We start from the raw sequence: 27689 nt of genomic DNA on the forward strand, positions 1-27689 counted from the left end.
AGAGATATTGGTCTGTACTTTTCTTTTTTTGTGCCATCCTTGCCTGGTTTTGGTAAGAGGGTTATGTTGGCCTCATAAAATGTGTTTGGAAGTATTGCTTCTTCTTCAATTTTTTGGAAGACTTTGAGTATAGAATAGGAACCAAGTCTTCTTTGAATGTTTGATAAAATTCGCTGGTATAGCCGTCAGGGCCTGGACTTTTATTTTTGGGGAGGTTTTTAATGGTTTTTTCTATTTCTTCTCTACTGATAGGTCTGTTTAGGCTTTCTGCTTCTTCTTGACTCAGTCTAGGAAGGTTGTATTGTTCTAGGAATTTATCCATTTCTTCTAGGTTGTTGAATTTAGTGGCATAAAGTTTTTCATAGTATTCTACAATAATTCTTTGTATATCTACGGTGTCCGTGGTAATTTCTCCTCTTTCATTTTGGATTTTGTTTATATGAGTTCTTTCTCTTTTTTCCTTGGTAAGTCTTGCCAAGGGTTTGTCAATTTTATTGATCTTTTCAAAGAACCAGCTCCTTGTTCTATTAATTTTTTCTATAGTTTTTCTGTTCTCTAATTCATTTATTTCTGCTCTGATTTTTATTATCTCCTTTCTTCGGCTGCTTTTGGGTTGTCTTTGTTCTTCTTTTTCTAGTTCCTTAAGGTGGGAAGTTAAGTGGTTCACTTGGGCTCTCTCTTGTTTGTTCATATATGCCTGAAGTGATATGAACTTCCCTCTTATCACTGCTTTTGCTGCATCCCAGAGATTCTGATATGTCGTATTGTCATTTTCATTAGTCTGTATAAATCTTTTGATCTCTGCACTTATTTCTTCTTTGACCCATTCATTTTTTAAAAGTATGTTGTTTAGTTTCCACATTTTTGTGGGATTTTTTTCCTCTTTTTTGCAGTTGAATTCTAGTTTCAAGGCTTTATGATCAGAAAATATGCTTGGTACAACTTCAATTTTTCTGAATTTGCTGATGTTGTTTTTGTGGCCCAACATATGGTCAATTCTTTAGAATGATCCATGTACACTGGAGAAAAATGTATACTCAGTCACTTTGGGATGAAATGTCCTGTAGATGTCTATCATATCCAGGTGCTCTAGTGTTTTGTTTAAGGCCACTATGTCTTTGTTGATTCTCTGTTTGGATGACCGATCTAGAGCCGTCAGCGGTGTATTGAGGTCTCCAAGTATGATTGTATTTTTGTCAGTTTTTGTTTTAAGGTCAATAAGTAGCTGTCTTATATATTTTGGTGCTCCTTGGTTTGGTGCATATATATTAAGAATTGTTATGTCTTCTTGATTCAGTGTCCCCTTAGACATTATGAAATGGCCATTTTTGTCTCTGAGTACTTTTCCTGTCTTGTAGTCAGCATTATCCGATATGAGTATTGCTACACCTGCTTTTTTTTGGATGTTATTTGCTTGGAGTATTGTTTTCCAGCCTTTCACTTTGAATTTGTTTTTATCCTTGTTACTTAGATGGGTTTCCTGTAGGCAGCATATAGTTGGATTTTCTTTTTTAATCCATTCTGCTACTCTGTGCCTTTTTATTGGTGAGTTTAATCCATTTACATTTAGTGTAATTATTGATACTTGTGAGTTCCCTATTGCCATTTTATATCTTGCTTTCTGTTAGTTTTGTGTCTTGTTTGATCCTTCTCTTTCGTTTTTCTATCTTTTGTTTTTATTTGGTTGTATTCCATACATCTTTCCTCTGTTGCTATCTTTTTTATCTCATGTGCTTCTGTGGTGGTTTTTTCAATGGTGGTTACCTTTGAGTAATGAAAAGGGTCCCTACCCTGTTCATTGTAGCGAACTATTTTGTGAGTACTTTTGCACTCCATCGTCCTTTGCTACTGTTAATCTCCATCTTCTCCCCCTCTTTCTTTTTGTTGTTGTCACAGTTTAAATTTGGTTTTATTGTGTTCTTCTTGGAGCTTTTACTTGTGGCTCTGTTTTTTTTTTTTTGTTCTTTGTATCTGATTGGAGAACCCCCTTTAGTAATTCCTGGAGTGGGGGTTTTCTGATGATAAATTCCCTCATCTTTTCTGTATCTGTGAATGTTTTTATTTCTCCTTCGTATTTGAAGGATAGCTTTGATGGGTATAGTATTCGTGGCTGAAAGTTTCTCTCTTTCAGGACTTTAAATATTGGGGTACACTCTCTTCTAGCTTGTAGAGTTTCTGCTGAGAAATCTGATGATAATCTAATGGGCCTTCCTTTATATGTTGTATTCTTCTTTTCCCTGGCTGCCTTGAGAATTTTTTCTTTGCTGTTGGTTTGTGTCAATTTCATTATTATATGCCTTGGAGTAGGTTTGTTGGGGTTAAGAAAACTCGGTGTTCTGTTTGCTTCTTGAATTTGAGGCTTTAGTTCTTTCCACAGGCTTGGGAAGTTCTCATCTATTATTTGTTTGAGTATGTTCTCCATTCCATTTTCTCTCTCTTCTCCCTCTGATATACCTATTATTCTTATGTTATTCTTTTTGATGGAGTCAGATAATTCTTGTAGGGCTATCTCATTTTTTTTAATTTTTGAGTCTCTTTCTTCTTCTCTCTGTTGTGCCTCAAGTTGCTTGTCTTCTATTTCACTAATCCTCTCTTCTATCTGACCTGTTCTATTAGCTAAGCTTGTTACTTCGTTTTTCAGCTCGTGAATTGAGTTTTTCATCTCTGTTTGATTTGTTTTTATAGTTTCAATTTCTTTGGACATATATTCTTTGTGTTCATTGAGTTGTTTTCTGAGCTCCCTAAATTGCCTTTCTGTGTTTTCTTGTATATCTCGGAGGATTTTTAGGATTTCTATCTTGAATTCTCTGTCATTTAGCTCCAAGGTTTCCAATATATTAAATTTTTTCTCCATAGATTTTTCCTCATCTAGCTGTGTTACCTCTCTTTCTTTTGTATCCATGATATTCGATTATCTCTTCCTTAATGGCATCTGAGGGTGGTTTTGTTAATAGTATTAATGAGATTTAATAAAGAATAAAAAGTTAAAAAAAAAATCAAAAAGAGTTGCTTTTTTTAAAAAAAATTAATAATGAAATAAAGAAAAATAAAATAATAATTTTTAAAAAAGGAAATTATTCCCCCTCCTTTTTTCCTCTCCTCTCCCCTTTTTCTTGAGAAAATCTTGTGGTGAATTGTGAATTATAACAAATAATGTCTGTGATGGAGGTCCTGAATTGGGGAAAAGTAATAAAGGGGCAAAAAAAAGAAAAAGAAAAAAAAAAAGAAAAAGGGGGGCGGTATGGACCCACAAAAAGCAAATAAGGAAAAAATTTGGGTCAAGAATAAAATGATTTGCTTTTAGGTGTTGGTTGTCTTAGAGTTATGATGAGAGGAATAAGAGGAGAACAGAAAAATGGGGGGACAAATTATAAAAATACTATTGTATTTAGTGGAACAAGAACTAGATAAAATGGAGAGCCAGGGATGGGAGCACTGCTAGTGAGTTAAAAAGGTGAAGTAAAAACCCCCAAAATGCCACAAACATAAGTTTGAGTCCCAGATAAGATAATTTGTTTGTTATTGATGTTTGAATGAGAGGAGATGTAAAGGAGAAAGGAAGAAACTAATATAGAGGGAGAAAAGAAAGAAAGAGAGAGAAAAAAAGAGGGAACCAGTAAAAGAAGAAAAAAGAAAGGAGAGAGAGAGAGTTAAGGGTTTTGGAGTGCAACCCTCATTGAGAGAAAGGAAGAGGAGAAAAAAGATAATGGGAGATGTAACACTTATGGGTAGTGTAGTTCAAGGAGAGGAGAGAGTAAGACCAGCAGAGAGTTAATCGGCCAAATTGGAGGAGGAAAAAAAGTCTCAAGAATGAAGATAAGAGAAACAAACGAACAAATATAATAAAATGGGATAGGTTATAAAGTCTGCAGATTATTCTTGATTTTGAGAGGTTATCTTCTTGTTTTTTCTTTTCTCTCCCTCTTCCTGGTCGGTGACTCTGTACCCCAGGTTCTGCCCCTTTGGCACGCTCAGGTAGAGGTTTGCAGTTGATAAGTCTCTATGGCAATGTCATGTATTGTGCTTTAGTCTCGTTGGGAGTCAAGGCTCATTAGCATTCATAGGCTCCGACAGTGAGAGAGTCCATGTTCCTGGAGCCTTTCTCCTAGTCTTTCCTTCCTCAATTAGTAGCCTGATAATCCAGCTATGGGGTTGTTGCTGCCTCTGCCTGGATAGTAAGAGGTTCAAAGAGCTGGCAACTCCCCACTTTATTCCCACTCAGCACAGGGCTCTGGGTAAGGCTCAGTCAGTCAGAGCTGCTAGCATAATCAGGCGAGCTTTCCGCCCACTCAAAGACCTCTGGCTCTGCCACTCTGTCCGGTAACACAGGTGGGCACCCACTTCCAGGGTGCTTGGAGGAAACTCTCATTCACTATCTGCGCGCGCAGACCAGGATATCCGACCAGTAGTCTCACGCTCTGAGTGAAACCCCCAACCGCAGGGAAATTTGCAGCGTTGGAATTGAGTCTCGCTCCGTCCCCGTGCGCGGCTTTTGCAAGGCGCTGGGGCCGCCCGAGATTCCGCTTTTGCCCACACAAAGGCCCCTGACTCTGCCCCTCTGTGCGATAACACGGGCGCGCACTGCCGAGGCACTCGGAGGAATCGCTCACTACCTATCTGCGCGTGCACACCAGGATATGAGGCCGGCCGCGTTTCCCTGAGTGAAACCCTCACCAGCACGGAAAATTTCCACCGTTGGAATTAGTTCTCGCTCCCTCCCATGCGCGGCTTTCCCAGGGCGCTGGGGCTGCCCAGAGATTCTGCTTTCGGCCCACAGAAAGGCCTCTGACCCTGCCTCTCTGTGGGGCAACACGGACACCCACTTCTGGGGCTTAGGAAGAGATCTCTCGCCCACTAACTGCGCACCAACCAGGAGAACGGGTAAAATGGCTGCCCCGCTTGTCTTTCTTTGTTTGGGTTTGGCGCGAGTGTTAGCTTGTATTGCCCGGCTTGCCACAGGAACAGTTTTTCCTCCGCTAGGATCTCCGTGCCACAGCCTGGTTCGGCCTTTTGTGCGCGGCCTGGATGTTCACCCCCTTTGCCCGCCTCAGTTTCTATATTCACAGTTACCAGAGAAAGCCGCCCTGTTTAGGTTAGTGAGGAAGGCGGAGCATTTCTTACTCCCTATTTCCTTCAGGATTTGGTTATATATTTAGCCAATTTTTCACTCGACCATACCTTCGGGTGTATTGTGAAGCATCTGGAGGCTCCAAGTATAGGTTTTTCTGTTTCTGGTTGAAGATCTTGTTGAGTTTTGGGGGAGATTTATCGGTATCGCTTCCTACTCCGCCATTACTCTGACGTCATCTGCCTCGTGGATTTATTTATAGTGACTATTTATTTTTCACACATTCACTATAAATCCCACATTAAGAAAAGTGATTTGTGGTATTATTTTTGATTTTGTAATCTTTAGTCTATGGTAAATGTTCTACTCTCAGCTGCAAAAATGGCATCACACTATAAATTATTATATGTGGAAGATTATGAGGTCACCTAGTTCAGAATACAAAAATTTCCCTCCTAACCTAAATTGAGATTCTGAAGCCATTTACTGATACAAAAATATATGCACACTTTTGTTATGCTTTGTTGTACCATTTTTAAAACTATGTATTAAACACCTTTTAAACTATTTTTTATAAAAGTATTTCCATATAATACTTTTATTTAATATCTTCTATGATGCTATACATTTTTATTTTTTCAAAAGAAATTTTTTTGAGTTGATGGATTGTATCAATGTTACTTTCCAGGTTGTGATATTGTACTATGTATAGTTATGTAAGATGTTACCACTAGGAATTATTAGGTGAAGATTGTACTGGATATTTCTTACAAGTGGATGTCAATTTACAATCTTCTCAAAAAAATGTTAAAAAAGGTTTTATTGGGAAAAAATGATTAGAAGATAGTATATACTATGCTTGAAATTTATGGTTTGACTATATTTTTTTCTACTTCTTTGCTCTGAACCTTAGGCAAGTTGCATATTTTTTCTCTGAGCATACTTCTTCCTCGGTAAATGGGGATAATTTCTCATAGAGTTATTATGAAGACTAAATGAGGTGACATATATCAAGAACTCAATACAGAACTAGGTGTTCAAAAAATGATATGCACTATTATTACACTGCTCACAAAAATTAGGGGATATTTCAAAATAAATATGAGGCAATAAAATATTCTTAATTTTTGTGAGCAGTATATTTATGGATGTAGGTTGGTGTGGGCTTTTTTGGGGTGTCAGCTTACAATTATTACACAAAATACATATGTCTCCAAGTCAAATAACTGAATACCTACTTAAATTAAATTGCATCTTGCCACAGTCTTGCAATATAAATGAAAAAGTAAAAACTGGATGCAAAGGGCAGTGAACAGAAGGTTCAAGATCTTATCAAAAGACCAAATGTCCTTTTAATGATTTAGTATTGTTAAATTGCTCAGTGGCATAAAATTATGCCAGGCCATTCATGCCAAATAAGAACTATGGCTAGCCAGAGGAAGCAGCCAAGCCCTTTCTGTAATTAGAAATTCTACTGGGAGAGAAAACATAAACTGTATATAAATGGAAAGCATGACCCCAAGATTTGAGAAAACCAATTTAAATATGCAATGAAAATTCACATCTTCAAATTAGTATTGCAACAATTCCACACGTTAGTCAAATATATACCTATCTTGACATATAGGCATAAAACACTAAACATTATATGGAGTTCTAAGAAGTGACTAAACAGCATGTAAACATGAATTTCAGAGAGAAATCAGGAACCTGCCAAAGACCCACTATGAACGGGATCCTGACTTTAAAACCAAACTCTGTATGCCCAAGTAGACATGGGCGTGGCTTTTTTGTTTTGTTTTGTTTCTAATTTATCAGTAATGGGATTACCATAATGCATCACTCACCAGATTCCTAAAAGAAAGAAAAATATTTGTGTCAGATTATTTGAGATGACATCTAAAGAATCTCATCCAAAGGATGTGTCATAATTTCCAACCCACTTACTTCCCTCAGGTATTAAAAGACAAGTTCTGGCATGTGGTGTCTCTCCAGCCTTCTAACAATTCCCTGTCTTTCACATGTCTTTTTACCGAGAACAACTAATTACATTTTATGCTATTTCATTAACTTAGATCCAGCAGGAAAGTACCTTTATTTATTTATTTACCTATTTATTTACTTATTCATTTTAACCCTACCAGAGCATTTGTTTCCTGAAAAAAGGGCATTTCCTCTTTAACAGTGCTATAAAGTTAAAAAGCAGAATTTCAGAGGAGGTATTAGACACTGCACAGGTTGATCTGAAGTGATCTATGCTTAGTAATTTCCATGTCCTTTCTCAGATTTTAGAGTCTTAGATAATTGCCACATCAATGCTTTTCTATCTTCTTCCAAAGGAAGAAAAAAAAAGTTGTAATATAAACCTTGGCTTTCTTAAGCAAACCTGCTTTGGAAGTACTTAAGATAATTCACATAGTCTTTTAAGGCAAAGATGACAGCCTTAATCCCTCTTCAGAATAACTACTTTGCAAGGAAAGGTCCTAGGCAGGTATTTCTATAATGGCTTTCATTCACATTTCAACAAAAGCCGACTTGACTTAGCAAGAGCAGAAACACTTAGGCAGACACAGGACCTTCGTCCGGGATCCACAACACAAAGACAACCTGGAGCAGGAGTTTCCTCCTTCGGCTCCCGAAGCCTTCAGAGCCCACAGGCCGTCCCCCTGCAAACAGCTGCGAAAGCCAGTCCCCGTGTACACCAGTCCTCAGATTTGTGTTTCCCCTTCCATTCATTTTAAATATTACCCAGTGCCTTTTATAGTTCGGACACTGTGCACAAACTGCGTAATTTCAAACAAAAGAGGCTATGGTTTTTGTTTTTTTTTATTATTATTTCAGTGATACCTTAAGCAGTTGCTTAACAGACTGCCAATTGAATCTTGTTTCTATTTTATTTTCTTATTTCTTTGTGTAATTATCCTCTCCCAACTTACCTCAATGACACAATCTGAAGAATTCTTTGAAGCTGAAAAGATTGCTAGGCTACTCACAAGTAACAGTATAATTTTTCACGTGATGGCATTTGAGTGATAAGTGAAACACTGACTACATATATGAATCCTTACTTCTTTAACACTGTGATTATTTTGAAAAAAACTTTGAAAGGAGATTCTGTCTTGTGCGCATTTTAAAGGCAATTGTGTGGAGAAAGTACAATTTAACACTTGATATTTATTAACACTATCCCTTACTTACAAAAAAAGGTAAATTCTAATTTAGTTCCCAACTTCTCAAAGTTCCTCAAATATATATGACATCACAATCAACAGAAATAATACTTAAGTGTTTTAAAAGGGAAAACAGAGATGGTGAGAGAGTCTTACACATATTTCCTTCCTCAATGATCTTTCTGCTATGGGCTATGTTCCCAACAAATCCAGACACACCTGTCTTTAAATAAAATTGGAAAAACACTTCTAAATATGTGACCTTCTCTGAGTTTTAATCTGTAAAACAGTGAGAATATTGCATTATAAGTGATCAAGTGACATAAAAGCACCCATCATGTTTAGTACTTCTTTTAATTTATATTCATCCTATTCTGCTTGATTCAATTATTTCCAAGTTGATATCTTTAAGCCTTTCCTTTCTAAAATATGTTTAGAATATACTTGACTTTGAAATATTGACCCCTTCAGAAGTCCCTAACACTAACTGCACTTACCATTTAGTTTTTGATGCTAAGACTATAGAAGACATAAAAATTGATGGTTATATAGGTTCATATGATTTCAAAGTAGTCTTAAACAAATAACAGTAAAAGTACATCAGTTTAGTTTAAAAGATAGGTAAAATTTTGAAAGCTCTTAGTTTTATTGTTCAAAGCATTCAAATAAACTAATAACATTACTCAATAAATGAGTATTTGAAGACTACTTATAAGGATATCATTTTCTCAAACACATGGGCTGATGAGTTGTTTGGTTACAACTAACACATATAATGTATGAATGATGGTGGGTATCCCAGTGGATACTGCTAGACATGATATTAAAATGGAGACCAACATACGTTAAATAACTAATCAATATCTAGTTTTATATGCATCTCTAACATTTAGAAAGAAAACATAATATTAGCATAATCATGCAATGCAGCTTCTCTAGGGGCCTATTTTATCTGGCACGGAGGGTGATGGAGAACTGTTCAGGAAAGCCAGTCACAGGGCATGGCACTGGGCATCTACAATAGTTGCCACTTACCAGCGGTTTCCCTTCCTGTGGTTTTGGTTACCCATGATCAACCATGGTTCAAAAAACATTAAATTAAAAATTCCAGAAATAAACAATTTGTACTTTGTAAATTGTGGGCCATTCTGAGTAGCACAATAAAAATCTCAGGCTGTTCTGCCCGGGCTGAAAGTTGTCCCCTTGCCCAGTATCTGCACTGTACAGAAAACACAGATACTTTGAGAGACGGAGAGACCATGTTCACATAATTTTTATTATAATTATTGTTATAATTATTGTTTTTATTAGATATTGTTGCTAATCTCTTACTGCATGTAATTAATAAAATTAAACCTTATGATAAGTATGTATATATTGGGAAATAGTATATAAGGCTCGGTACTATCTTGGGAAGCATCTCACATGGATAAGGGGGACTATTGTATTATGTCCTCAGTCCTCAATTATTGTGCAAAGTATCTGCATATTTTTTAAATCAGATATAAACTGACCCTTTAATAAGAACACACTATGTATATAAAAAAAGAAATGATAGTCATTTTATCTCTTTTCTATCCCAAAATTATTGATTTGTAAAATATATTTTTTAAATGCATAGTCCTTTACGGCCAAAAAAAATTGGAAGGGAGACAACAGTGATAAAATTTTGGAAAATGAAAAGCAGGTGGATATGTCGTCATTGAATCTGTGGACATGACAAAGTTCAGCAGGGGTCAAAGCCAAGAAGCAACCTGATTTACGAGAAACGACAACCAAAAAGCTGTGGGGTCTGGTGGCATCAGGTTCCTATGGAAGTGGAATAACAATGGGACTGAAATCAGGAGGATTAGTTGAAAATCATGAAGCTGTCAGACACCCCAAATCTATTTCCCACTGTGGCAAATGACTGACTTATTCCCTATTCAGATTTCTCCCCTGAACAGATTAAAACTGAAAATTTAAGGAATGGGGAACACAAGCGAGTTGGGAGTGGTGATATTATCTCCAATATAAGGGTAAAAAAGTGGTAATTCTTAGACTCTTAGTCTTAATCCACTCAGCCATCATTTTAGAAAATTGGCAGCGAAGACTATACCCCTAGAAAAGAGATTAAGCAAATCAGAGAGTCTTTAAGGAATTGACCTGGTCAGTTCATGGTACAGTGAAGACCATGGTCAGCAAAGTCCATCCACATGCACGGAATGCCCAGTCAGCTTCTAAGTGGCCAGCTCAAATCCTAGATTTGGCCAAGTATCACAGAAGTTTCAGGGTTAAATAAAAGTATTTTTAGTTAGACAAGGGCATAACATTTTATCTCTGATGCTCCTTTAACTCAGTGAGTTTATGGGGATTTTACTCTCTTTCCAAATAAGGAAGTAAACGAAGAGAGAGGGAGACCCAGATTCCTGCAAACAAGGGATCAAATGCGAGAAAATTGCAAAGGAAACACTTGGGATAATGACAAAGGAAGATCCCAAGGATGACATCTGCACAGCAGGTCTAAAGCCCAATCAGTCTAAACTGAAGCCAACCAGATTGTTTTACCAGAAATTTATTCTGGAAGATGAAATTATTAGGCAACCTAACGTGTCTGACTGATGAGAGGCGATTCATACAACCTAAGGAATGGGGATAACTCCATGGTAAATATATATATAAATGAATCAACACATGGATCTGAGCCAACAACAACAAAAATCCACAGTGTTCAGAAAAACAAAGCAAAAAAATGGTCAGAAAAGGAAATGTAGTCATAGCATACTTCATGGCTCAGCTATGAAAAATGATCAGATGGTCACCATCATGTACACAGTGAATCTGGATCATGATAGAATTAGGATCTAATAGAGGATGGGGTGATGGGCAGTGTCTACAGGTGTGATAAACGAAGGAGGATGAAAGAGAGCAAAAGCCTCACCTTCCAGAGTGTGTACAGAGTGAACTTCACAGATAATTTTTAAAACAAAGAGCCAAGAACTAACAACACAAGCATGTCATTGGAAGGTAAAGAGGTCCATCCTAAAAGACTCAGATAAAAATAAAACAGGAAGTGCTTGCCTCCAAGGGGCAGGAAAATGGTTTGGACAGGGTAAAGTAGGGGTAAATGCTAGTTCTGTTAGCCTAAGAAATATTTGTCTTTTAAACTATGGACAGTTATAACTTTGACAAAAATTAAAACTACAGATTAAAAGAGAAGAGCATGAGGAAAATAAAAGAATATTTCTTGGAGATGGGAACTGTCTTGTTTTACTAATAGTGTCTTATCACACCACAGAATGAATGGATATCTAGTCTAGAACTGAGCCTCCGTGCTGGAACTGTGCCGTCTGTGAAGGATCAGACAAGCTTGGCCTTGAACTGGAAGAGAAGGCAGATTGTCAATTTATCCTAGTTCCATGGATAACAGATACTGACAGTTGACAAAATTGATAGACTTTAATATACGGCTTAGAAAAGCTGGTACAATACATGCAAATACTAAAAATTGAAATCTATCCATATGCTTCCATGAGAAAGTCCCACTCTTTTTGCAATCCTGAAAAATGGAGAACACATGGGTATGTTAGCTGTTAAATATGCATGCAGAGTCTCCAATCTGTCCCATAAAATATTCATGTTTGTTTGAATATGAAAAATATTTCCCCAATATCTTGTAGTAAAACTCTCTGCATCTTGCTCAGTTTATAGTTTAGAGCAAATTCTAATTCAGTGTAGGAACGTTCTGTATCAGCATCTCCAAGAACGTTTGATGAAATGCAGATAACTGGGCACTGCTCCAGACCAAGAGAATCATAATCTCTGACATCTGATAATATGCATTTTTAATAAGCTCTTGAGAGATTTTTATAATATATTTGATATCAAATTTATACTAGGTAACTCCCAGGGTTTTTGTTTGTTTGATTCCTTTTTTTCCCCTTTAATCTAAGAATTATATCCTTCTACTCTTGATAATTACCTCTCTTCCTTCTCAAGATCTTTCCAAACTACTTAGATGACACTTATTCATAGACTGCATTTATATAGGTATGTATATATTTTTCTCCAAAACAAGGTAAGTTCTTAGAGATCCAGGGCAACATCAAATATGCCTTTGAAGTTTTCCACAACAAAATGACTCATCAAATACTCTTCAATAAATGTTAAAAGAATTAACAGGAAAACAATTGGAGATACTGAAGGAAAAGTATCATTTGATCATTTAAAATTGCAACAAGCTTACCTCTGGAGAACAATTCTCTCCCTTGGGTTTATATTGCCATATTAATGCTAAGGTTTTAAATCTTTGTGGCTTTAGATATAAAATATGAATCAATCAAGTGTCAAGCTCTCAAGAGTTTAAATTCTTATTTACAACCAACAGAAAATGGTCTGTCTGCCTTTCACCATCCCTGTAGTAGTGCCAACTGCCCTTTTCTTTCTAACTACAAGTCATACCATCTGTAAAATTCTTTCTTAGATAGCTAGGGATTAGCCAGAACAAAAAGAATCAGGAGAAATGGAAGAGAGACCATGATCCTTACATGAAAGGGAGTAATGTGTCCATGGGTTAGAAGTTAAGTGGAAAAATATATTAAACAGCTTTTAGCCAAGCAAGAGTTTAGTCTGCAGCAACTGTATCATTTCTTTGATGCAATCAAATCATGTTCTCAAAAGACTTTCCTTCTTAAATACACAAGTACATTGCATATTTTAATAAAAATCTAATCATTCTAAAAGTGTTTCAGACTTGAAATACTTTTTCCATACTCTAAATACTACAAAAAATTCTAAGAACTACTTTTCCTCTTAATTTTCCTTTAAGGCAAAGAAAAATTTATTTTGAAAGGTTTAACATAAATATTCACTTGCTAAAATCAGTTTAGTATAGTAATAGAGCAGTGTAGTACAATTTATTGTGAAGATTTATAATTAAAAAATTTTTTTGAGTTCATTCTGACATTGATTTTTCTCTTCTATAGGATTAGTGTTTTGATATTACTCTTGGTATTTATTTTTATTCCAGACATGCAGCACCCCCTAAGAAAGTAAACCAATAAATTTGATGCCGCATATGAGAGTTAGTTGGAATTCTTTCTTAACCTGAACATAAAAGCAAATTTGGCCTTCAGTTAAGACTTTTCTTTACATGATATTAACAGTAAAATAACCTGGCAAACACTACTAGAAGGGATGGAAAAAAATCCTCCCTCCTCCTTTCTCCCTCCAAAGTCTATATTCACTGAGCTGCTTTGTTCTCTGTATCCTGCATAATTAATAACCACTTTGGCGATCAGTCATGCATTCCTTAGTGGCACCTCAGGCATCAAGTGTCCTTGTAAGCCTCCCCCACAGAAACCATACACCCTTCTACAGTGCACAATGGCTGGGCACTGACTTAACTCTGGACAAGTCATTTACAAAATCACCATTAAGGAAAACACATAGTTGGGGTTAGAAAGTCGCTACAATACTTATGTCTTATTCTCTCATATCATTTAATCTCTTTACAGATTAAATATATAAATAATTTCACTAACAAGAATTCAACCTAGGTAATGTCCAGACAAGTGTTACTGAGTATATATATTAAAAAAAACAAACAGTAAAATTCCAAAAATTAGTAGAGCAAATTTGGAAGCAATTAAAAAAAAAAAGATGAGTTTCACTGGATTGTTGTGAGTTAGTCTTCAGGTCATTCAACACCTTACACTCCCCTTTTCAAATCATAAAGAAAAGATAAAAAATATACGAGTCAATTGGTGAAGTAGCTATTAACAGCTATTGCACTTAATGTAAACTGATACATTCAATAAATGAAAAACAGTAGTAAAAAAATTGTTAAAAATATTATGCTATTACCTCTGCTCAAAAAGCTTACATTAAAATTCTTAAAATGTAATATTCAATAAACCCATTTCAAAATAAATCGGTGGTAATTTAATCATCTTTCAAAATGTTAATGAGATTGGAAGAAGAAAGAGAAAATCCTCAAATCATATGACCATTTAAAAGGACACATAATTTAAAGTACTATTACACTCAAGAAGAATGCAAAATAAAACTGCTTAAATATTCAAGTTTAGATAGGCATATTTTATTTCAAATATAAGTTTCATTTTGAAGTAACTGAAAAAATACACAATATATTTTTACATTAAGGCTGTGATTTTTAAAAAATATATCTTTTAATAAAGTGTTCTGATACTAGAAGAAAATATTATTTTTTCAGTCTTTGTAGGTTTCTTAATTTTTTTAAATATGGTGCTTATGCTACAGTGCACAGAGTGAAACATACACAGTCTATTATAAATTACTCCAAAATTAAACAAAAAATTTTCTTTCCTTTCTAAGGGATCCGCTGGGCCTGCACTGTGTGTGGCCTCCAAACAGAAACAAGCTTGCACTGTTTTATTTCAGTTTTGCTTCATTTCTTCCCAAACAATCTCTCACTGCTAATCTACCAGCCTTTTTTTTCCTCTCTTTTAGCATGAAGGAAAAAAAAAAAATCAAAGACATTATTAACTCCTTCTGCACAATCATAAAAGCTGAATATATATCATTTGGCACCAGCTTACATGGATTTATTTTCCATTATTTATTAATGAGGCATGACTGAGGAATATATATGTTGCCATAAATAGTTCTTGAAAATAGCATTAAAGTGCTAAAAATTTTAATTTATGCAGTAAATCTAGCACTATTTTTTAAGATACAAAAAACTAGCTATAATTTTATGTAGACACTTTGAAAGATTTTTCTAAAATAAAACAGCTTTTAATACAAATTCAAGATAGTAATATTGAAGGGTGATTTTATTTATGTCTTATTTGAAGGAACCTGGAAATCAAGAAAATGATACTGAAATCATAACATTATACAGGAATGTGTATTGATATATAAAATAGATAAACAATCTACAGTATATGTTCTCTCAGTCCTTAGCTGATGGAGAGTGAGTAGATCACTTTAGGAAGGTGAACATAATTTTCAAAGGCAACATGTGTGGCAAAAACTGTTTCTGAAAATTTTAACTAATGTATGGTAATCAGAACCACAGAGCGGAAAAGGTTGACTAAAATCAAATATCCACTCATGCGCCCAAAGGAGACTGCAGATTTATTTTCCTTATGTGTAAAATATAAGAAATATTAAAATCAACTTTCTCCATAATTATCCCAGGGAAAAAAGGTGACTAAACTCAAAGATTTTGTATGTATGAATAGATGCAAAATATTCATTAAGTTAGTTCTAAAAAGCAGGTGAATATGATTATACACATTAATAGTTATAATATAACAAATATGCACTAATTTTGTCAAGTAGCCTGGATATCTGGATGTTCTGCTCCACCTCCAAACAAAACAACAACAAAAAATAGTTCAGTTCTTTAAGTAGGGCAAGAATGCGTTCTTGGTAATATAGCCTAATATGTCAGGACCAGGATAATATGTGATTCTTCAGTTTTCTAGCTTCTGCATCAACACTATTGTGCAACAGGCAACAAAGGTAACGTATAGTAAATGAGAAGTTAGTGCAGTGCCACTTAGGTCTAGACAACTCTAAAGGGAAACAGCTGCATGTCTATGAGATATTAATGAGCAGCTGCAGTGTGTCTGGCATTGTACTAGGCATTCCGTAACAAACCTCAAACTAGGAAGTTAATAGCCTACTAAGGACTTGTGGTTAATATCGTTTTTATCATTACAAAGTTAAGAAACCATTGTGTCCGGTGGCCCCTAAGGTCCTATTTTGCAGTGGTGTGTTTCCATTGAACTCATTGCTTCTGGGGATCTGGGTGTGCTAAGTGAAGTTCATTCTTGGGGAAAAAAAAAACATACCAAAGATGATGGGTGAGGGGGGTAAGGGCTTGGAGGGGCACTTGCCCCTGAGCAAATGACACAAGAACTTTCAAGTCTCTTCTCCAGAAGGCAAACTTTCATCCCTTAGGCTTCCATTCATTGATACACAGATAAGGTTGATGGATTGCTACCCTGCTCAAAGTAATGTTGGGGTGGGGGGAGTTGGTGGAGGGCGGGATGTCATGGAGCAATACACAATGATAAGTCAAAACACTCCGCAAGGCTTAAAAGCAAAATCATTTTACAAATTTTTTGCTCATCAAATCTTGCTCTCTCTGCAGGCAGTTATTGGCTGTGGGGGAGGAGGGATGGGCATATGGAGCCAAGACCAAACACAGGTGAAGAAATGGCAGATAAATTGTTAAAGTTAATTTAAACCCCAAAGAATGAAAGCTCGTGAAGTTGTAAAATTCATACATCAATAATCACTCCAGAAAGCAATCTGGGAATTTCAAATCACCAAGTCACACTAATTATGCAATGGAAGACCCTACTCTCATGTTCTCTGGTTTCTTCCAGCCCAAAGTCCACTGTTTTCGTAAGCATAGGGCACATTAAAGTACGTCCCCTGTGCTACTTTTCCACATCTCCATTTTCTGCAGCCTATCACAGGTCAACTTAGTTGCCACGTAAAACATGGTTGCAGCCCAACAGAGTCCATATTTACAATTTATTAAACTATTTCAATAATTACAAATGTACTAAATTTAATTTTAATGACAACATCAGTGACACGGTTCAGGCAGTTTCTGATGTTAGTCACAGCGAATCTCTGGTAACAGGTCAAAACCAGGTGGTGGGGCACTTTTTACTCAGAAGGGTGGTAGGACTAACCATAGAGCTGTGAGGTTATTAAATTTTATTAAATTTAAATAAAAACAATTTAATAAAAGTTCTGGAGATTAAGAAAGAAAATGTTAATCTCCATTAACATCTATATGTACTGGCAAAAGTATTTCATAATGTAATATTAATATAAATATTTTAAATTTATACAAGGACATTGATCCAGAGTCACAATATAATTTATAGTGTATATTTTAGAGATATCTCTCTTAACTTCAATTATACATAACAAGTGATTCTATTGTTAGTATATGAATAAATCTTCATTTTCAAATTTCAGTTTGTATTTTATTGTTGCTTTCTGGCTGTATCTTAAACAATGCTTACATTTCTTAATCAGTTGCTTATATAATAGTCAACAGACCTGAGTTGGGGCAATTAAAAAGAAAAATTTCTGCTAACATTACAATATGTATATAATATATAAAGTTAATCATTGATTTTATATTTTTCTCTGACTAATGAATTCTCATGAACTGCTGCCTGCATGCACAGTTTTTATATCCAAGAGTCTACATGTTAATGCCTGTAGCCTACATCATGTTATGGTCCCATAATGACATCATTATATTTGTATAAGTACTTTTGAATTATTATTTATAAGCAGAATGTGATAAAAATGCAAAAGGGATTTTGATATTCCTATTGCAGTGTAAGAAATATATACAAATGTTTGAACTAATATATAAAATAAAGGTTGCAAGCAATCATGATACAACTAGAAGCTAGAAGGACAACAATTATAACCAGACAAAGTAGATTTCTTAAATTCCAGTGAGAATTTCTAAACCATTTCTGGTGGGGGGGGGGGCACAAAAGACCAAAAATATTATTCAATTAGAATAAAAATTAAGTAGAAAAATTGAGCTAACTACTTTTTAAAATCTATTTTATTAAAACATGGATTTTAAAAGCATTAATATTTAATAAGTTTACAGTTGTTCAGGAGAAGATTAAAAGAAGTATCTTATATGCATACTTGTAAACAACACAACCAAAAAATAAATTTTGTTGGGTGCATAAAAGTATGATGTCACCATACTGGAAAGAAAAAGTAAAACATTACACAAGAGCATGGTCCTTTAGGCAATACATGCAAGAATTTAATTAAAGTAACATTAATGTCAGATAATACTGTCTTTGCAGATTTGTAATGTATTTATTTCAAAAAATATATATGAATTTAAAAATAAGAACCACTGTGTAAGCTTGAAATGTATCTTGAATGTAAGAATAACATTTAGCACAATGCAGAAGACCATTCTATAAGAAAAAGTCAAAAACTTCTAGAAAACTTAACATTATTTTGCTATTTAATATGACCATACTTAAAATTAATTCAGGAAGACATTTTATAATCCAAATATTGCTGATGATCTCTAACGGATAAGAGGAATAAATATGCTAATGTTCTTATTCTGTTCAAGAGAAAATCCTATCTACCTGATATAATTTTCCATTAACACTGAAATACCAGATAGTGAATTGGGTGGTAATGGGTTTGTTACAATTTTCTAAATGTTGTACAAAATATTTTATTTCACTTATTGATAAGGTATAACTAAAGTGACATTTATAAAAAAAAAATTCAAGCTAGCGAAAGGTTCTTGCTTTTATTTTGCCTGATTGTCCTGTTTAAATGGGAAAAAAGTAAACAACTGACCTAATTAAATGAGCAGATCTCTAAGTGGTACTTACTGGCATGAGAATGTTGTAGTGGATGCAGAACCCGGGTTCAGAAGGGAAATATTCATCAGATACGAATCTGATCCTGATTTGATTTCCTTTAGAAACCTGCTTTCCTGGTACAGTCCCAGACCCACACCAGCGCCCTAATATAGTTCCATCACTGGGGTCCTCAACTTCTACAAAATCATACCTACAAAGAGAAAAAGAGAGACAGAAAGTCATGACCTGCCATTTTGGCATTTCAAATTCCATGTCTGGAGTGCAGAGAATCTATGGACCACACAGATATGAGTTCCTCCCAAATTTAACTGGGTAAACATAATCAAATATTCAAAAAAAAAAAAAAAAGAGACACACTGAAAATGCATCCCAACTAAAGAAATCTGAGTCTTTTATTCTAAGCCCTCTCATTTTACTATTAATGAACTCCAAATTCACAAAATAGACCATCTCAAAACTTAAATATTTTGTGTGGAGCAGCCATCTCTGACATTTAATTCATGAATTATTCAATTTTATTTCCATTTGGACGTAACAGCCTTTCTCCAATCTTAATTCCTGTTATGACTGCCAGCACCACTGACAGTGACTCTTATCCTAGTCAAGCTCCCTTTCGATATCTGTGATGCAATGTGATGCAAACTTCTCCCGAATCACTTCATTGCAGACCAGCGATTTTCAACCTTTTTCACCTCATGGCACACATAAACTAATTACTAAAATTGTGTGGCACACCAAGAAATACATTTTTTGCTGATCTGACAAAAAAAATAGGTATAATTTTAATTCATTCACATCAGAGGTCTACTGCTGTGTTGGCTGTTGTCATTTTTTATTTGACAATTTAAGGGAAAAGAGGTCAGTGCCCCTACTAAATTGTCTGATATTTCTTGTTTGAAAAATTCATGAGGGATACTGGTTGAAAATCACTGTTAAAGACACATCTTTCAAATATTACTTTGTACTGGACTGCCTCTGTGAGACCTTACTGGGTATTCTCAGTTCATAATCATCTTTCTACCTTTGATAAGAACATTTACACACATACACACACACACACACACACACACACAATCCATCTTCTGACTTAGGCTATAGAATCCTTGAAGAAAAATATCAGTTCCTACATACTTTTTTATTGCACTACACACACAGAATCTTAAACATAAGAAATAAATGATCAAGTTTTTAAAACAAATGTTAACTTTGGTTTGGAAGGGCTGGAGTAGTGGTAATCATCAAGAGTAGTACTGCCCCTGTAAAGACTTTGTACAGGCATTTTAGGTTGTCTTAATGATTGGGGGTGAAGAAGGCATAAAAAAGATAGTGGGCGATAGTCCCCCAAATGAGTATTTTCCCCATGTCCTCCATGCTTTTCAAGGAGATCACTGAACAAACAGGTAGATGATGTCTCTGCTATTGCTCACCTGAGTCTGGAACCTGACCCTGTCTTACATATACACACAAATACGGTATGTTCTGCAGTTTTAGTTTAAGTCAGTTTTTTCAAAAATTCAACTAATTTACTTAAAAGATGCAAATATCCAAATACTTTTTTTGTATTTCTCATATAATTATGCAGGTGTATTTATGTATTTAAATACATTATTTTAATATAAAATACTGTTATATCAGTTTATATAGCATGTAAACCATTATATTTATTTTTAAAATGACTGCACACATAAATACATAATTGCTTATATAAATTGTACTTCAGAATATTAAACAGGATATTGTAAAAGTTTTGTTAAAAGGGAAGATTGACATGGTAGAAGACCATTGGAAATTTTTTTTAAAAAAAGACTAAATTTGTTAACTATCATTCAACTTAAAAGAATATATTTTGTGCAGTACTGAATTTACAGAAGAAAATAATTGTTAAAAAATGACAATGTGTATAATGAACCAATTATACTTATAAATCTTAGAAGAAAGATCTCTAAGAACTCTATTATGGCATGTAACTGTACCTGCTTCAGCCTCATTTTCCTCACCCTTACATTGAGGATAATGCTCCCCAACTTGCAGAGACATTTTAAGAAAGAAAAAATGGGAGACTATATGTGTAGTGGCTGAAACATTGTTGGCACTCAGTTACCACTCAATAAAGTTTGCTCCTTGTCGTCTCTATTCTGCATTCCTACTCACTGCCTATCCACCAAACATTTTAAATAACCTCGTGAGTTTGAAGGCAATAAATAAAAAACAAAACCTTCAAATACAAAAGGGACAGGTTATTTCTGTTATATCATCTGGCAAGTCTGGGGCTATAAATTACAAATGCATTAGTCAGCCAATATAATCATTCCTGGATTTTAGTGTGGTGGGACCAGGAAGTGATAGGGTCAGGGGTCAGAGGAGTTGGACAGAATAGACCTAAGTAATTATTTCAGATATACCTGGTACAGAAGTTGATAACTATCATTTTAAATCACAGGGTAATTTTTATATCAAGATTATTTACTTGTGACACAAAACATCTATTCATAGAGTATTTGTTTGTTCTGCGCATATCTGATGTAGGTTGCCACCATTGCTAATTTGCAGAGAGACAGGCTTCGGGTCTGGTCAGTCATTCTACAAGTATGTATGAGGCAACGACTTGGAGTAAACCGCTATGCTCGATTCTCAGGATACAAAGATGAAATTATCACTTTTTTGGGCTCAGGGTTCATAAAACGCTGGTGAATGCTCTAATGAGAATGAAGGAAATACTGTGGAATACTAGCAGAGTAAGAGTAATTCTATACAGTGAGATTAGAGTCAGCTTACAGGGAAATATCTGGGTTGTCAATGAGTACTGACTGACCAAGAGTGGAAAGGGTGAAATTAAATGCATCTCAGCAAGAATAAAATGCATAAGACATAACAGAAGAAAGAAGGGGTAAAGCATGGTCAGTTGTGAATAGAGGACAGAAACAAAGAAGTAGATAGAGCTCAAGCTGGAAAAATATGTGTAGGTGAGAAGGCATTTCAGAGTCAAATGTTAGATAAGTATTTTGTTGCGAACAGGTAAGAACAATTTTAATAGGAAGTATGTTTTTTTTTTTTAATTTAAGCCAGTATTTGAAAAAATGTGACCCTAAGGGCTCAGATATCCAGAATTGATGTCAGCTTCTGTACAAGAGGGCTCTTTGTTTTTTGTTTTTGTTTTTAGGGAGGGTGGAAGGGAGAGATATGAGATGCATCAACTTGTAGTTGCGTCACTTTAGTTGTTCATTTATTGCTTCTTATATGTGCCTTGACCCAGGACCTCAAGCCAAGCTAATGACCTCTTGCTCAAGCCATTAACCTTGGGCTGTCCAAGCCCACTAGTGACCTTTTGAACTCAAACCAGAAATCATGGGATTATGTTGATGATCCTACACTCAAGCCGGCAACCTTGTGCTCAAGGTGATGAGACTACACACAAGCCAGATGAGCCCACACTCAAGGTGGCGACCTTGGGGTTTTGAACCTGGGTCCTCAGCATTCCAAGTCAATAATCTATCCAGTGTACTGCCACCAATCAGGCAGGGATATTTGTTTAATTTCCTGTATGATCCCTAGCACCTTCATGCCAGGCACATAGTAAGCACTGCATAGTAAACTCTGCATCAGAGTTTGGTCAATGAAGGGATGAACACTGAACCCTCATTCCAAAATAGCTTCAGAGGGAGCGTGCTCTTTATAGTTTTTAATAAACCCCATCTACTTCCTATGCTGGTTTTCTTTATATACCCAGTTCTTCATTTATATATATTAATTGCCCATGTAGGTGTCTGAATTTGTCACCCTTGCAGCATATGAGGCACAGTCATGAGGTTTCAATAAGGGAGAAACAGACCGAATCATCACATATTTGAAGAATGCCAGGAAACATTTCAAGTGTGGGTAGAAAGAAAAGATCTTGTAACAAAAAACATCCTGAGAAGGAGCAGCTGGGAAACAGGAGGAAAACCACTGTGAGGGATGGCACCGGACCGAGGGAGAATGCCCACTGTAAGCAGCGCTGGTCAGTGAAGAAAGATCAGGAAAGACATTACAATGATCAAATCATGTGCACGAGTGCCAACATTTTTTTTCACACCATTTCAAAAATAACTATTCTTACCTTTCTAATCAAGATATTTTAAGAGAAAAGAATATCATATGGAACTAACCTAACAACTCACATAACTATTTTACTGGAGTAATTTTAAAAGCAGTTTTTAATCATACACAAAAAATATCTGGATTTTCAATGTTAAGTGTTTATTAAGGAACAAGTAAGTCTTAAAGTTGACCTTACCTAATTTATATCCTATATAAAAATCACTTCCTAAAAATAAGAAGATAGTGACATGTATGGTGTTACTTTGTCATGGAGATTTTTCTACTGAATTTGATACCATTCAAAAAAAAAAAAAAACACTAATCTTTATAACAATTCCTGGATTTACAGGTAGAAAGCTGGCAATTAATTCTTGTATGCTCATACAGATCTGGCACATGCATTTATCAACTTTAAAAGTCTAAATAGTTTTTCATTCCTTAAAGGTTAAAGGAAATGAATACCTAAAAAAGTACTGTGCTCTTTGCTTATAAAACAGTAGAACTTAGCATAGAATATTATTTTATAGTAAATTACTATTAATTATTTTATAGTAATTGACCATATTAAGACATTTTTCAGAAGAGGCATCATGCAAAAGTCACCTAATTATTCTACCATTAATTTTTAATGGTCACATCCAATAATTGTTTAGATGTCTATAATAATATCCATATTTATTAGGGCTTATTTTTCTCTCTAATCAGAACAGTAAATCCTCTAGCTAAAGAATATGTTTACAAAAATTGCATTTTTTTTATATCATATTCAAGATCATGTAAAATGGGCCATGTGAAGATCTACCTGCAAAGGATTTGCAGGTCTCATTGTTGCTATCAAGTCTTCATAATAAAAAAGAATAAAACAAAAACCATTGTCACTTGATATTATATCTCTTTTTAACATCTCTGAGAATACGCTGTAGTTGAAAAAAGAATATTTCACAAAATCCAGACACCTTCCCTAACAATTTGAAGTATTTCTTTTCCTTTTTTTTTCTGATAGAATGCCATCTGCAGGATATGAGATTCAGTGCAGAAGCTGGTTGGTTGATAAAATATAGTTCAAAACATCAAGAAGAAAATGAAGACAGAATATGATGACAAAGATTATTCTATAGGCCTTAGCCAAGTGAAAGAGAGATGATAATACCATTTGACACAGAAAAGTAAAATTACAAAGCATAATCATCCTTAAATGCAGAAATCTGCACATGCCCAGATGACTGCTCTGGAGACATGGTAATCTTATAATACACTCTCAGGTATTAATTTTCAGCATGCACAATTGCTCACATCAGTATTTAAAGGATTTACTAAACCTATTTTATGAGCCAATCAAACATCACTTTCTCACGGCAACATGATACACAGCACACAGTGCTAAGTGGTTTATAATGATCACTCCCTTTCTCTAACATACCCTTGGGGACCCAGGAGGATTTATGTTCTTTTATGTTTAACAAACAAGTCTGGTATTGTAGACAAAATTTTCATCCTTGTGTGGGAATTGAAAAACTGTCAGGCCAGGAGTACCGCTTTCTTACTCCTAAGAACTGTAAGGAGTCTAGCAAAGAAATAAATTCACCGATAAACATAATTGTCAGACACCCAGCTTCCTTCAACAAAAATAAACCAACCCTGCAAAACAGGCTGTTCTTAGTTCACACTAACTAAAACTCTGTCAATTAAACCTACCCCACGAATTATTGAGTCTGACAGTAGTGTGAAACCCTGCCGACAAATAGATGTGGATCTTAAAAAGGCCTAGCTTGGCAAGTGTCAGCTGGAGTCCAAGCTTGTTTGGAAAGGTAAAGAAATGAATGAGATGACAGTTACTGTAAGTGCTTATTGGCTTAGACTTCAGTTTAGCAGAATACCCCTCATAAGCAGAACATAAGTTTGAGACCTTACTTGGACACCAGACAACCATGCTTTAACTTACATTGAAGATAATTTCTAAAAATAATAATTATATATTATTAATTGCACTTTATATATTAACTCTCTTAATTCTCACAAAAATTACTTAAAAAATTTGATGCTGTTATTGCGCTCATTTTATATTTTATGAAATATAGGAAAGCTAAGTATCTGGACAAAGTCATATCAACTAAATGTACAACTAAAGCTTCAATTTTTACAGTGAACTCCAGAACCCATGTTCTTAAGTGCTAAGTGATACTGTGCACTATATTAAAAACAAGTCTACATGATTTTATTTGCTTTATTTTAAGGCCTAACTGTAGAGAATTTGTGTCTTTGTTCAAATTGACCAAATAGTTTTGTTCAGTGGCTGCAGAAACATTATGAGCCATTCAAATAAAACCAATCAGTTAAATTGGTAATGAAGGGATACAAATTTTAGACATTTTGAAAATTAATTTGGTAGTATTTAATTTTTGGTACTCTAAATCCTTTAAGGAGTGTTGTAAATCTATGTAGGAAGTGTGTACATCAAACCAACAAGCATGCTCCAGAAGAACAAATGATGATACTAGATGGAGTAATTCTCATGAAAATATAACAGTTCTACCTGTGAGATATGGTTATGAAGTACATGGATGGCTAATACATGGTAGAAAATTAACACATTAAAATTATCTTATTATTCAATAAAATAACTTCAAATTTATAACCCTCCAAATTCAATCTATAAAGATAGAAAAATTAAGCAAAAGTGAAAATTAACAAAGACAAAAGCTATAAGGTACATTCAGAAACAAAATTAAAATTTAGAATTAAAACCAAAAGCTGGTCCTCAGAAAAGAAAGTAAGAGCAAGAGAAGGAGAGAATATGAATTTAGAATTTACATATAAAGACTGAGAAAGAAGATATAATCATAAATAAAAATGAAAATGAATTTAAAATGTATGTTTTATCTAACTATTTGCCAATTACATCTGAATAGCTATATAAAATGAATGACTTACTATAAAAGTAAATTACCAAAACTGATTGAAAAAGTAGAAAAAATGAACAAAAAACTCTAGAAGAAATCGAAAAGAGTGTCAAACATTGATAAATGAAAAGATGCAATGGTATGGAGTTTAAGAAAGCGTGCCATTTGACTTTCAAAGAACATTTACAAGAGACAAAGATAGACACTTCATAATGATAAAGAGGATACTATATCAAGAAAAACCTAACACTTCTTAATATATATGCTCTAAATCAGGGAGCACCAAAATATATAAGTATAAGGCATTTACTAACAGACATAAAAATATAGACAGAGAACAATGCAATGACAATTGGAGATATCAACACACCATTTATGGCTAGAGAGATCACCCAAACAGTAAATCAATAAAGAAATATTGGCTTTAAATGACACACTAGACCAAATGGACATAATACATATTACAGAACTTTTCACCCCAGAACATCAGATTATACATTCTTTTCCAGTGTGCATGGAACATTCTCAAGGATAGACCATTTATGTTGGGCCTTGAAATTAACCTTAATAAATTCAAAAAGATTGAAATTATACCAAGCATATTATCTGACCATCAGGCTTGTAATCAGTTTTACAAAAAATTTTCATTAACATTTACACCTGCTTAAGGTAATGCTTTGTGACATGTGACTTTATATTAAATGCATATTGAGTGAATCACTATTAAATTAGTGATCATTAAATAACAATTCATATAAATGATTGACAATACAGGGGTGGGCAAAAGTAGGTTTATACTTGTGAGTATGCAAAAACAGTTTATTCTGATATTATTAACTTATTTTTGCCCACCCCTGTATACTTTATTACATGTACCAACACCTGAACCTACTGTAGAACTGAAAGAAAATTGAGAAGTTTTAACTGAAAAAAAAAATTAACATTCTAGTTAGACTAAAAAATACCTTTTCTTTCATGAATTAATACCATGTCATTCTCCCTTCTACTTTAAACACGTTATGGTAAGGGTAAGGAAAGAGTGGGCTAGTAGAGGTAGGTAGATATAGGAAAAGGGTAGGACCTCCTCCAATGTATGTCAAACATTGAACTTAAGATAACAAAGAATATTAAAATGGGAATATATAGTACATATCAAGGTTTACTTAAAGGGCATCAAAATTTAAGATCAAGAAGAAAGTCTATGCATATGTTCTCTTATCTGCCCACCTCCAAAACTGTCCTAGGCACCAGCATCCCCACAGATAACTGAAAGGCCTTCTCCAGGCTGCTCTTCTGTATGGTCTTTGAATAATTGAATGTCATTGCCTTAAGATATTTATCAAAATTCATATCACTAATCAAGACATTTTTAAAGGATTTCGCTATATGTTAGGTTCTTTCAGTTTTCATCTATGCTGTATCCTTGGCTCCACTTGCAAATACCAAGGCACGCTACATATCAATTTATCTAAGGCTAAGAGAAACATATAAGTTATGTGTTAATGAAATTTGGACAGGAGTCACATAATGCTTATAAAGCTTCTTCATAACCTTAGGATTGATATGAAAAGAAAGTATTTAAATGGTTGATCAGCAGCATAAGCATTTTAAAAAGCTCATCAGTTTGGATACATACATTTACTTTTTGGTGGTCATGTTTGTGAAAATGATGAAAATGAGTTTCTTTGATATATCAAGGTAAAATATAAATATTATTTTTTCCAGGATATCAGAGAATTTCAGGTATAGTACTTGAATATGAATGTTAAAAACTTCTTTATTTTGAGCATTTCTATGTATTTGATAATTTATTTTATAACAAAATAATTTCTCCTAAATGCATTCTGAAAAAAAATCTCAGAATTTAGAAGAACTTTTAGGCATTCCATCATAATTCACTATTTCACATTTTGACATCAGTAAGAACATATCCAAACATTGTATTTTAACAAACACAAGTAGATAAGCAGAGCATTTCGATTCTGATTGATGAACTGATTACTTTAAGGAAATAGGTGCTCAACATAAAATGGCTCTGGGCTTCAGGTTCTCTATGGCAAAATAAAGGAATAAATTAGATAGTATAGAGGGTCAT

General features: G+C 34.5%; 1 protein-coding gene across 1 annotated transcript in view; it reads right to left on the minus strand.

The window, feature by feature from the left end:
• The window catches only part of PDGFC (platelet derived growth factor C), a 207362-nt gene that overhangs the window by 40576 nt on the left and 139097 nt on the right, over nt 1-27689 (minus strand). Inside the window, exon 3 of the mRNA XM_066279723.1 lies at nt 18627-18807. Coding sequence (XP_066135820.1) covers nt 18627-18807 — 181 coding nt within the window. The remainder of the gene's footprint in view (nt 1-18626; nt 18808-27689) is intronic.

The sequence above is a fragment of the Saccopteryx bilineata genome, chromosome 1 (assembly GCF_036850765.1).
Source record: "Saccopteryx bilineata isolate mSacBil1 chromosome 1, mSacBil1_pri_phased_curated, whole genome shotgun sequence".
In the NCBI taxonomy this organism is placed as follows: Eukaryota; Metazoa; Chordata; class Mammalia; order Chiroptera; family Emballonuridae; genus Saccopteryx; species Saccopteryx bilineata.